Source organism: Pan paniscus, chromosome 6 (assembly GCF_029289425.2).
Source record: "Pan paniscus chromosome 6, NHGRI_mPanPan1-v2.0_pri, whole genome shotgun sequence".
NCBI classification, from domain to species: Eukaryota; Metazoa; Chordata; class Mammalia; order Primates; family Hominidae; genus Pan; species Pan paniscus.
In genome coordinates this window covers 47,577,376-47,590,184 of record NC_073255.2, presented here as the reverse complement: position 1 = coordinate 47,590,184, position 12,809 = coordinate 47,577,376, and the positions used below count along the sequence as shown (strand labels likewise).

The following is a 12,809-nucleotide window of genomic DNA, read 5'->3' as shown; positions in this document are numbered from 1 at the left end:
ACACGTCCTGATGCTGTTAGAGACACTAAGTATGTACTTATAAAGAGTGTGGCTTGGGTAATCATCCAACCTCCCGTGCCTCTTTTTTATTCTCTGTAGGAAGGGGAAACATACCTATCTCAAAGGGTTGTAATGAAGAATAAGCAAAATAAATATTTGAAAAGTGCTTTTTATGTAACACGTAGTTAAGAAATGGTTGATTCCTTCCTCCCTTTTCCCTTCACTTTAAAAAACCTTGTCCCTGACAATTAAAGATTTCTACAAGTTAAAACTTTTATCTTTAGCCTGCTCTCACAAATCTAAAATGCAGCTAACTTGCTAATGTTCTGGGAAGTCTAGGTCTGAAATTAGCAGGTGATCAAAGCTCAATGAGAGGTATCTAAGTTGCTAAGGTCATCACTGTAGCATAGAAGAAAGGATAACATACATTGAGTATTTACTGTGTGCCTGGTACTGTTCTCAGGGATTCATAAGAAGCAAGGTTTTTAATTATCACAGCTTTATATGACACTTTATACCAGTGTCATGCCCATTTTACATGTAAAGATACTGAGGTACAGGTTCAGTAAGTAAATTACCCAAGGAGATGGAGTCAGTAAATGGCAGAGCCAGGATGTGAACCTAGACACTCCAGCTCTAGAACCCACAGTCTTAACCGCCTTGTTGTATCACTTCTCAAAAACAACAGCTATGAAGTCAACAGATCTATATTTGCATCTGTCATGTGCCCTTGTACACATTTCTTAACCTCTCTGAGCTCCATGTTCCTCCTTTGTGATTTAGGCATTAAGTGCATTTGTAAATGTAAAAAAAAAATGTTTAATGTTGTTGTGAGGATCAAATTAGATAACAAACACATAGCATCTCATGTCGGGTGAGGTATGCAGTAAGCGTTCATTAAATAGTAGTTTTAGATGTTATAATATATAATTTAGAAACTGTGACAGGATCCTTCCACACCTACCTCTGCATTTTGTCTACTGCCAGCTCTGTAATTCTGGCTTCCATGAAGTTGATCAGTTCAGCCTCCCAGGTATGGGCATATGAAGCAGTTGAAGCAAAAAGCCTTTGTCATTATCCTACACCGCTCTAGAACCATCCCTTAGAGGACCACAGGCAGTTCACACACAGCCCTTGCTTAGAGACGGGCATAACCTGTAAGCATGGCTTAAAGTAAAAGTAAAAGTACCTTAATTTATACCCATGAAGTCCATAGATATTTGTCTGTTGAAGGACAAGAATATGGACTTTCTTTTAAAGAAATGCACTTATCTCCAAAATTATGAGCTTTAGAGATAATTATTTATTTATTTTATTTGCCCCCTGTGGACATAAAATGTTTTTGATGCAATAGATTTTGGTAGAGACCTTAGATAGTAGAGAAAAGGCGCATAAACAACTTATTTTTAAAACCTCAGCATCAGAGATGTTGGAATAAATACAATTGCTGTGGAAATATGTCATTTTAGAATGAGGATATTTAGATGGTAAATGACTTCTGATTTTACACATGCTGGCCAAAACTCTTCCTTTAATTTCAGACTTGCATAGCTAAAGACCCACTGACATCTCTCTTTGGATATCTCATAGGCATCTCAAACTTGGCGTGTCCAAAAAAATAATCCTTGGCTTGTGCCAAACTTGTCCATGCAATCCATTCAATCTTCCCTATGTGGTAAATGAACCCAGAAACTCAGGATTCTTCTTTGATCCTTTTCTTTTTCTCCTGAACTACCTTGGCCCATGTATTAATCAGTGTGTCCTCTCATTCTATCACTAGGATACCTCTCAAAAACACATCCACTTTTCTTAAAACTCTAATGTACCATTCCAGTCAAGGCTGCCATCATCTCTTCTGATCTACGCACAACAACCTCCAAACTCATTACATTCTCTGCCTAGCACAAAAGTATTCCTTATTGTAAGTCCTGCCACTGCTTTTCTTAAAGCTCCAGTAGCTTCCCACTGAACCTAGAATAAGATCCACTGTCACTACTATAGTCTATACCCTGTGCATACTATCCCCTGCCACTTCCTGCAACTTTATCTAGTACCTCTCTTCTGTTAAATTACATGCTAGCCACACTGGATCATTTTTTTTTCAATTCCTTGAACATCAATCTTGTTCATGCTGCCTGGAATCTTCTTTCCCCCACTGTTCGTATTGATAGCTCAGCTTCCGACTTAGCTTAAGGATCGTCTAATCAGCTTGGCCTCCTCTGCACGTCCCATTTAGAAATGCCCTTTCTCCCACTTCAGCCCCTCCCCACTGTGATTGCAATATTATTCCATTTTCAACTTGGTTTTTAATAATTTTATAATTTTTCGCAAATTTTAGCAATTTATTTGCTTTTGTTTGTTCATTGTCTGCCTCCCACATCAGAAAGTAAATTCCAGAGCATTGGGTTTAGTAAGTGCTTATTTTGAGGGGAGGACCAACAGCTTTTATCAGCCTTTCAAAGGGTTTCAAGAGCTAAGAAATGTTACTAATTGATGAGTTTGATGATGACAATAAAATTGTGTTTTGTTTATTCCCACAACCACTCAGCACAACACTTCAAAAAAAAAAAAAAAAGAAAGAAAGTAAATTCCAGAAGAGTAGGGTCCAGGTCTGTGTTTTGTTTGCTAATATATATGTAGATCATACAGCCCAGATCTTGGCACCGGGATAGATACTCCAAAATTATATGTAGAATAAATTAGTGTATACATACATTAATTAATATGATATGTATTACTATGTGTAATAATATCACAGTATTTATTAAACTTTCTTTTATTGTTAGCAATTATTTGTTCAACAAATTTGTATTGATTGACAGAGCATGAGCCATGGAGTCTAATGGATAGAAGCTCTTTTTGTTTTTGAGACAGAGTCTCACTCTGTCTCCCAGGCTGGAGTGCAGTGGTGCAATCTTGGCTCACTGCAACCTCCGCCTCCCGGGCTCAAGAAATTCTCCTGCCTCAGCCTCCCGAGTAGCTGGAACTACCAGTGCACTCCGCCACACCCCGCTAATTTTTTGTATTTTAGTAGAGACAGGATTTTACCATGTCGCCCAGGCTGGTCTCGAACTCCTGAGCTCAGGCAATCCGCCTCCCTTGGCTTCCTAAAGTGCTGGGATTACAGGCATGAGCCACCACACCCAGCCTGATATAAGCTCTTGTACTGGTTCTATCACTTAGTTGGATAACCTTAGACAAATTAATTAACCCTTTAAAGAGCCTCAGTTTTCTGATCTGTAAAATGAGAGCTATAATAATTTCTACCTTATATAAATTGAAAAGTCCAATGAAATAATGAAACAAAAAGCCACAGTCCACAGTCATAGCGAATATCTAAGAAAGAATGCTTGCCATTGATATTTTCATTTTATAGCGACCATGAAAAGCATTGAAGGCCCATTAGCAAACACAATTGACATTATTCCTGCCCCCATAGGGGATACAGGCATCTAAATAGACAATTTAATGCTAAGAGCTGTTGAAGAGAATGCACAAGGTTATATGTGCTACTCAAATGAATGTTCTTAGCATCAAGGTCAAATGAATTTTCTTTGCAGATATTCCATCAATTACTTAAAATCTTGCCATATTTTGGATTTGCTACCTATTTGGATCTTGATTTTTCCATGCACATTTTTTTCATGGAGTATCTAATTATTATTTTTTCTTGTATGATGTAACTTATTATTATATTTTTCCAACTTTTCAGTTACAGCAGTTACACAATTAAGGCTTTTTGTCTTCTTAGACTTTCCTTCTGAAGGCCTCTGTCCTCCTTCTCCATCTCTGCTTTTATTGGCTCTCCAGGTCTGAGCTGTCATCCTGGGACCTTCTTTCCCTATGCTCCTTAGCAGGTCCTTATTGTGTATCAAAAAAATTTTTTTTCTTTTTCTTTCTTTCTTTCTTTCTTTCTTTCTTTCTTTCTTTCTTTCTTTCTTTCTTTCTCTTTCTCTCTTTCTTTCTTTCTTTCTTGTCCATTGGCTTCTATATTTTACTGCAGTCATACTCAAGAAACTTATTTCAGTACACTTACTTAGTCTTTGAGAGTTTGCAAATAACTTCATATTTGATTAATCATTTAACTGGCCATACCATTCTAGGTTTAACAGTATGTCCCTTGAGAAAGTTGAAAGGTGGACATGGATGCTCCTGTATTCTTAGCTACTTGGGAGGCTGAGGTAGGACGATGAGGCCAGGAGTTTGAGACCAGCCTGGGCAACATAGCCAGTCCCCATCTCTAGATTTTTTAAAAAATTAGCCTGCTGTGGTGGTACACTCCTGAAGTCCTACCTACTTTTGAAGCTAAAGTGGGAAGATCCCGTGAGCCCAGGGGCTCGAGGCCGCAGTAAGCTATGATAGTGCCTTTGCACTCCAGCCTGGCAGACAGCACGAGACCCTGTGTCTTAAAAAAAACAAAAAGTTGAAAACAAGCTCTACTTGTAGTTTTTAGTAGACACTAGTGAGGAGTTTGGTGCAGTCTAATTTTATTCTTTAAAAAAAAAAAACTAGTTTCCACCCTCCTTTCCTAGTGCTTAGGTCTTGAATTGTTCACCCCTCCTCCATTTCCAGGAAGTTTCTCAGATATTTTTAATGCTGATATTCTGAAATTTTATGTGATGTCAAGATGTAAATCTTTTTTTCATCTGTACTGTTGGATTCTCAGTTGACTCTTTTAATCTGAAAAAATGCTCTCTTCTCTAGTCCTCATATTCTTTGTTGAAAAATTTCTCCTCAAAAAAAAAAAGAAAAGAAAAGAAAAGAAAAGAAAAATTTATCCTCTTCTACTCTTTTTGCCTCTTTTTTCCTGGGGTTCTTGTCTGCTTTATGAGAACTCTTAGCTTCTTTCTCACATTTTTTAGACAAGCTATATTTTTGTCCCTAAATCCTTGGGAGCATCTTTTACTTTATTTTCTAAATTCCTAATTTTAACAATAATATTGGAAAATGTAAGTGCTAAATCTTGTTTAAATTGCATTTTTTTTTTGCATAGCATTCTGTTCTTGTTCTGTTTTGAGTTATCTTCATTGTTTCCACTTTTAACATCTTTTATTTGGTTCTCATATTTCTAGTCATCCCTGGTTGATCAATCTTTTATAGAAAAAAGATCTGGATGCCTGGCATTGATTTTTCTTTGTTGTTGAGGATGTTTTCCACTTTTACTGGATCTACTCTGAATGAGAATGCTTGGAAGTGTGGGTCAAGGTAGTTTCACTGACAGTCTTTACGACATGGATTCAGAGCCATAGACAGGCTATGGGCCCCTCAAATGTTGGAGTATCGAGGGCTTTGCACTGGGGCACAAAAATCCATATTAAAAATTTTTAACTTTCCCTTTATAGCTTTCTTGAGCTTCTTTTTAAAGAAATGGTTGATGCTAGCTAAATGCTAGCTGCTTGTACTCTACTTTTACAAAGCTTGTTTAAATGTTATTGCAGATCCAAACTGGACCCTTGTTCTATATTCAGACATTCAATCCTTCTTCTTAGTCCTATTTCTAGTCCCTGTTCTGTGTCTCTCATAATCACTGACTTTAAGATCAAAGGCTCTTGGGAGGCAAAACAGACCAACTGGCATCCGCTTGCTCTTATTCTCCTTCTACAATATTTTAGGCTTCAGCTTTCTCTATCTCTTTTATCCATCAACATGATCTCATCCATGTGGCCTGTAAATTTGTTGGAAATATCCCATTCATTAGTGATGATCCCTTCCATTCTTTTCATTCATATGAAGTTTTTTTGTTTAATTTTTATACTTTTATTTCAGTGGGGTTTCAGGAGAGTGTGAAGGCAATATATATACTCAAAGCCAAAAGTTAAATTATAACTTGAAATTACTGTACAATTTCCCTATAATTTATTTAACCAGTGCCCAACTTTTGGATAAATCTTTCTAATATTTTTCAGCATGATAACTATTTGACCTTTTTATCTGGAAGAGAGAGGTTGAAGATAGGTGTGCAGGACAGTACATGAAATAATGAGAAGCTGAACACCTAGTCCTAACAGAGGTAACCCTTGGAAGCAATGAGCAGACAGAAAATTTAAGTTAAACCAAAGTTGGGATCCCATGCAAAGAATTTTTATGGGCTGTAGGTTAGAATGCCATGTAGGAAGTCAAGAGCTCTTAACAGTATTGAGCAGATTTAAAAATCTATATGGATCTTTGCCTATGAAAATTGTGAACATTCCTAATTATGTCCATAGGAAAAAATTTTTAAAGTGGGATTTCTCCATCCAAGTATGCGAACACTTAAAAGTCTCGATATTTAGTTGACAAATTTTTCCTCCAGAAGGATTGCACCAATTTACACTCCTATCAGCCACCAACCTCTTAAAATCAAACAAAAATTCCCACATTATTTGCTAATTTTATAAGCAAAATTTTATCTTGTTATTTTTACATACATTTCTTAGATTACTAATATTGATTGATATCTATATAATATTACTCAGTGCCCAAACCACCCTTCAATAGGTATTGCTGACTTCGTTTTAGAAATGTGTAGACTGAGGCTCTGAGACCTTAAGAGTTCTGAAGTTCACACAGCTTGTACGTATTTAAAAACAGATGAGAACATAGATGTTAGTTTGCCAAAAAATTTAAGAACATGTGACTTACCTTGCTCATAATTTTTTAGATGAAAGATCAGATTAGTCATTTTCTTTGGACCTTAGATATAAATAATTCTGTCATTTTCTACTTTTTGAAACAAATGTGTTTTTTGAGCCCTTTGTTTTCTTCATGCAAACCTTATTCAGAGAGGGATGTCCCTGCTATTATTATTATTGCACAGGGTTGCAAGAACAGATTTCAAATGGCTCATGGGAATTTAGCTTTCTCTGAGATCTTGACATCACTTTATTTGTCCCGTTGCAGTCTATGTCTTCATCCTAGCAAGTGTGAAAAAGTTGCCAGGTAATACCATTTTACCAACCTAAATTCTTGAAGATATTTTATGCAAAAGGTTAAATACTCTTCATTCTAAACTGGTAGCATAGTCTTCAGTGTAGATCTGGAAGCTACCAGAAAAGTATGGCATACAGTGGGAGGAACACAAGTTGAACTGCCCTTTAGTTTGGCTCGACCTGAAGAATTCCCTCATTCGATCACTGTGTGGAGGTTAAAAGTCCAGGCGCTTAGTACTGATATGCACAATATGGATGAATCTCAAAAATATTATGTTAAGTGAAAGAAGCCAGACACAAAAAGTCACAAATTATATATGATGCTATTTATAAGGAGTAGCCAGAATAGATAAATCCATAGGGACAGAAAGTAGATTAATGGTTGCCTGGATTTGGGAGGAATGAGGAGAAGCTGCTTGATCACTTTAAAATGGTTAATTTTATGTTATGTTAAGTTTTACCTCAATAAATTATTATTATTTTTTAATCCAAGTTGTTGAACCCAACAGACATGAAATTGGAATCTAACTCTATCATTTTCTAGCTGTGTGAATTTGGGCAAGTTATTTTAATTTCCTAACCTTAATCCTAACTTTAACATTTAAACCTCCATTTCCTTCAATGTCCTAATCTGGAAATAAAGATGACTGACAGTCTACCCAACCGACAGGACCGTTGTGAGAACTGTATGCAATGTTGTATTAATACATAAAGCCTTTGGTGCAGTGGTTGACGCATCACAAGTTCTTAAGAAATGGTAGCTGGGCCAGCCTGACCAACATGGAGAAACCCGTCTCTACTAAAAATACAAAATTAGCCGGGCATGGTGGTGCATGCCTGTAATCCCAGCTACTGGGGAGGCTGAGGCAGGAGAATTCCTTGAATCTGGGAGGCAGAGGTTGTGGTGAGCCAAGATCATGCCATTGCACTCCAGCCTGGGCAACAAGAGCAAAATTCCATCTCAAAAAAAAAAAAGAAAAGAAATGGTAGCTGGACTATGATAGCTATTACTACTACTGTCTTGCTTCAGGTAATTCAAGTGGAGTAAAGTCACATGACATTGACTTCAGGAGGCATATATTGCCTCAAGCAGTTCTTCTTTTGATAGACGGGCTTTAGATTAAAACTGTTTTTAATTAATATCAAAATGGAACAGAGTTGGAGAGAGCAATGAGTAAGGGTCAGATGCCTAAACCATCACATTATTGGCATTCTTGGGAGAGCTGTGGACCCTGCCTCCCAGTGTCTGCTATAGTTGATTTCTCTCTTACTGAAAAGGGACAAACCCTTGAAAAGGTAGTCATGCACTGGGGCATTTAAAAGAAAATGTGAGAAGAAAACGATGAATGTCACTAAGCTTCAGAGAAGGAAAAACTTTAGGCATCAGTTGAAAGTTGTCCCTCTGTCGTGGATTAGATGTGTTACACAAAGGTGCAGCTTGACGGTGTTAGGAGACCCAAGTCCTCCATCTCTGTCAACAGTGGCAAGTGCAAAAGTACTTTTATTAATGGAATTCTCCAAAGAGCTCAAAGCTCGTTTGCTGCTTTACTGATGGGCATTCTTTTACCCACTCATGCTTTGGTTTTATTTGTTCTTCCTATGGGCTCCTCAAATCAAGAGAAAGCCAGAAAAAAAAATTGAGATAGGAATATCCTGTTTTATCAAGTCTTCTTGTGACTACTATATCATTTGTTCTCCTGAAGCCTAATCAAATGAGACATAAAGGACAGCCAACATAAATACCACTTACTGAATGTGATAACAAAGGTAAAATTTGTTGAAACAACATGTTCCCCAGTGTCCAGCCTCTCCGTGGAAGAGTGAGAAGTCAGAAGTGGCCGCTGATGTTATGGAAAGTTCATGGCCTTTAATGTGAGACAGTTCCAGTGGACACAGATTTTCATCCAGGCCCTATGATTAGCTATGTGGCCTTGAGCAAAACTTTAGGTTTTAGGGGTTTTCATGTCCTCATGGGAAGAATGGGGATAGTAAAATCTATTTCCAACAGTTCTTAAAAGCATTGCTCAACTCTGTTTAGAGGAACTTTGTGCCCGGCACCCCTTTTCCCCTTACACTATAAGCTTCAAGAGAGATGTTGTGGCAGCTTTTGTAATCATAGTAACCAACAAGTTTTGTGCATTAGCATGGGTTAGGGAATGCTTACTTAGTGCTTTCTGTCTATGATCTCAATTAAATCCTTACCTGAAGTCTGTATAGTAAACATTATCACACCCAGTTTATGTTGTGAAGTTCAGCAATTCATCCAAGATGGCTCTGCTAGAGAGCATAAGAGCGGAGAGCAAAGCCTAAGTCTCTCTGACAGTGAAGCCTGCACACATAACTTCTTCTACCACCAAAAGCCTTGAACCAGGGTCTAGCTGAGGTTTCGGTGATCTGCAGTCAGTTGAACTAAACCTTGGAACTACACAGTAGACATTGAGTAGTCAGCTGCTGGGTTGCTTTCACCTGGGATCAAATTTCCAGCTTCAGAGAGACACTACGTTTCTGTGGTCACTGTTCTTTCCTACCTAGAGTTCACTCAGTTGAGTGCCCTACCTCTGAGTCTTCATGACGGGAACACCAGCTTCCAAACAGGCCCGGCACAAGTTAGCTTCATCCATGCAGCCCCACTGCATGGCGATGAGCGAGTCAGATGAGCACTGCACATTTGGATGAACGTGAGTCAAGAAAAGCCACATGTGAAAACACGTTTATTTCCAAAACGTTGATGCATCTGGAAGGGTGTAACTGGCACTCATTGATATTTTTGGCATTCATGGAAAACACCCCAGGCTGCTTAGGTAATTAATTTCGTAGGGTTAGTCATTAACAGGCTTCCTGCTTTCCTTCTCCTTTGGCAGGCCCAGCTGTGAGATACAGTAAGTTCAAGATGTCAGAGGCCAGGCCGCCTCCCCTGCTCGGGCAGCACACAACGCACATCCTGAAGGAGGTCCTGAGATACGATGACAGGGCCATCGGGGAGCTGCTCAGTGCTGGAGTGGTGGACCAACATGAAACTCACTGACAAAGGAAAAGGGCTCTTCCTCATAACCTCGATCCGAATACACTGGCAAAGGCAACGCTTTGCTTGGACCCTTCTCCCCAGTTCTGATACCACTAAAAAGAAGATTTAGAGTAACTCCAGATTTCTTACATGGCATCTCCAGAATGGCTCTGGTATTAATGAATCTAGTGCCTTTTAAATGTATCCCATGTTTTGTTCCCTACCATCTTTTTTTTCAGATGATGATTTCATTATGGATTTGTGGGATTTTTAAAAATAAAGATTTAATTTTTTTCCTGGAAAAATGCACTCCTTATTCTAATTACATTAATGTCCTAAACGTTTGCCCCTTACCCCCCATGCCCTCACCGGACCCCCCGCCCCGTCCATACAGGCCTGAAAAAGAGCAGATCTCTTGATACTTTCTACTTGTACATAAAATCTGCATTTAAATTTGTGTTAGGGAGTCAAAGCAATAAGCAGAATGACAGTCTCTGTGATTGATTTTATACAGAATAACTTAATTCTGAGCTCTTGAACCCTTTGTTAGTCTCTAATTTAAACCATAGACTTTGCGGATGTCCATTATAAAACTGAGCTCCATTCTCCTTTGTGGGGGTAAATATTTGCTTTATGTTGTATTTCTCTGGTGATTTTATGCTATGTGGCAGAAAGTCAATTTTCCCAGTGCATTTAGAGATGTAGGTATCTGTCTGCACAGGTAGGTGAGAAGTGGTTTTACACTTGGTACCTTATTTTGAGCCAAGTGAAAATGCAACAGGGTTTTTAAATGAATTAAACAGGTTCTTAAATGACTATCCAGGTGTTAAATAATTTATACATCACGACAGATAAAAGAATGACAGGAAGACATTGCTTTGTAATCTGAGCATCCACTGTTGAAGACTAGATCATGCCTTAGCATTGAGTATTTCAATGGATATAAAGTATAAAAAACACCCGTGTCCAGTAGGTGAGAAATGATTAGGACATATGTTCCAGGATAAATTGTTGCTCAAGACTGCTAAGCCCAGGTATAGTCCGGGGAATCAGATGACCTCAACTCCTGGCTGTTAGGCACTTCTATTTTAATGTCATTACACACCAATTGGTAATTGAAAGCTGAATTACAGATGTTCATCTTTCAAACTGTGATTTAAAACTCATTTTCTTTTCATATTCTTCTTTATTAGAATGATTTGAGTCATTAATCTATGCTGTAAGGCCTAAGATGTTTCTAGAATGAAGAATTCCAAACAAATAGGAACTTGTCTTCTCACAAGGTCTTGTGACACTTTTCCAAAGAATGTTTATTAATTTTTGAAACAGTTATTGTCTTCTCTGCTTTGCTTTTTGTGGACATCTTATTCTGAAGAACTCTTGCTGTTATTCTACTAGTTAGAATCACATCATACAAGGGTAATTGGATGCCTTCTGCAGTACTTTTCCCCCATTGGTTAATTCACGATGCATACTCAGAGACATTTACTTTAGGCCAGGTAGTGAAATATTTCTTTATGCTTGTACATTTAATATGAAAAATGGTAAAAGATTAGATGGCAGAGAATTGGCAAAACCACATATCTTGAAAGATAGGCCCAATCATTTCTTCTGCTGATCTGGGTAGATATCTTGAAATGTAAATTTACTCACTTACTGAGCAGACCCTAAATATCTGGCTAAACATATGTAGGATGATATTGATCATGCAAAGAGGACAGAAAATTCCTCTAAAATTTTCAAAATTCCCCTAAAATTTTCAAATCCATGTACAGCTCAGTCTTCAGACATGACACAGTCAATATTAAAACAAAAAGACTGTCTCTAGTGAAATCATATATGTAAGTATCTAGGACTCCACCTACACAAGTCAAAATGATCCAGGATTTTGAACCTACTGGTCACCCAACAGAAAGCATTTACTGTGCTCTACTGATTTAGTGGAAGAAATAATTTGGAATATATTTCAAGTTCAGATGAATAATTAGTCCTGAAAGAAACATCATGCTTGCTAAAATTTCTAACAATATGCCCCAGATCAAGTTATGCTTATAAACAAATGTGCTGTTTTAATTATCAGGGCCTATTATCTTACACATTCCTGAAACAGAGCACACTACTAATATACCATATGCTCAAGTTCAGTTTGTGTCAAGGCCTGCCTTCTGGCAGGTTTGTGTCTAAGGTTGGCTTAGAAAATTTTCTGAAACTCAGTGGGGTAATCATTACAGAATTGGAAGTGTGTCCGTAAGCAAATGGGCTTCTTTTTCTTGTTTTTTTTTTTTTTTTAATTCTGAAACTTTTTACTGCCATGATTTTCTGACTAATCAAGCATGATATTTTCCAGAAAGCAGTCTGATATGCTGAATGCTTCTCTAGCAGAAGAGAAATGAATATTGATCAACTTTGTGTGACTACCCAATTACTTGGTGTGAGCGTATGTTTGATCCGTCTCCTAGGGGTTAGAAGTATAATCATGATTTAAGGAAACAAAGAGGGGGCCAGGCACGGTGGCTCATGCCTGTAATCCCAGCACTTTGGGAGGCTGAGGCACCTGGATCGCTTGAAGTCAGCAATTTGAGACCAGCCTGGCCAACATGGTGAAACCCCGTCTCTACTAAAAATACAAAAATTAGCCAGGCGTGGTGGGTGCCTGCCTTCCCAGCTACTTGGGCGGCTGAGGCAGGAGAATCACTTGAACCTCCTGCAAAGGTTGCAGTGAGCTGAGATAGCACCACTGCACTCTAGCCTGGGTGACAGAGCGAGACTCCATCTCAAAACAAAGAGGATTTTATACAGGCTAGTTCATACCAGGACATTAGGCTGGATAGCACCACAAGGCAGGGCTTTGGCATGAAGACTTCACAACTCCTGCCCTTGGGAAGCTTGTACCTTCT

The 12,809-nt window shown here is 38.2% G+C and overlaps 1 protein-coding gene across 3 annotated transcripts in view; it reads left to right on the top strand.

The window, feature by feature from the left end:
- The window catches only part of SUGCT (succinyl-CoA:glutarate-CoA transferase), a 719,374-nt gene extending 709,157 nt beyond the window's left edge, over positions 1-10,217 (top strand). For all 3 annotated transcript variants that reach the window (XM_034963995.3, XM_003808696.7, XM_063605682.1), the window contains one exon: positions 9,770-10,217. In XM_034963995.3, the coding sequence (XP_034819886.1) occupies positions 9,770-9,933 (164 nt within the window). In that variant the 3' untranslated portion in view covers positions 9,934-10,217. The remainder of the gene's footprint in view (positions 1-9,769) is intronic.
- Positions 10,218-12,809: the final 2,592 nt, after the last annotated feature.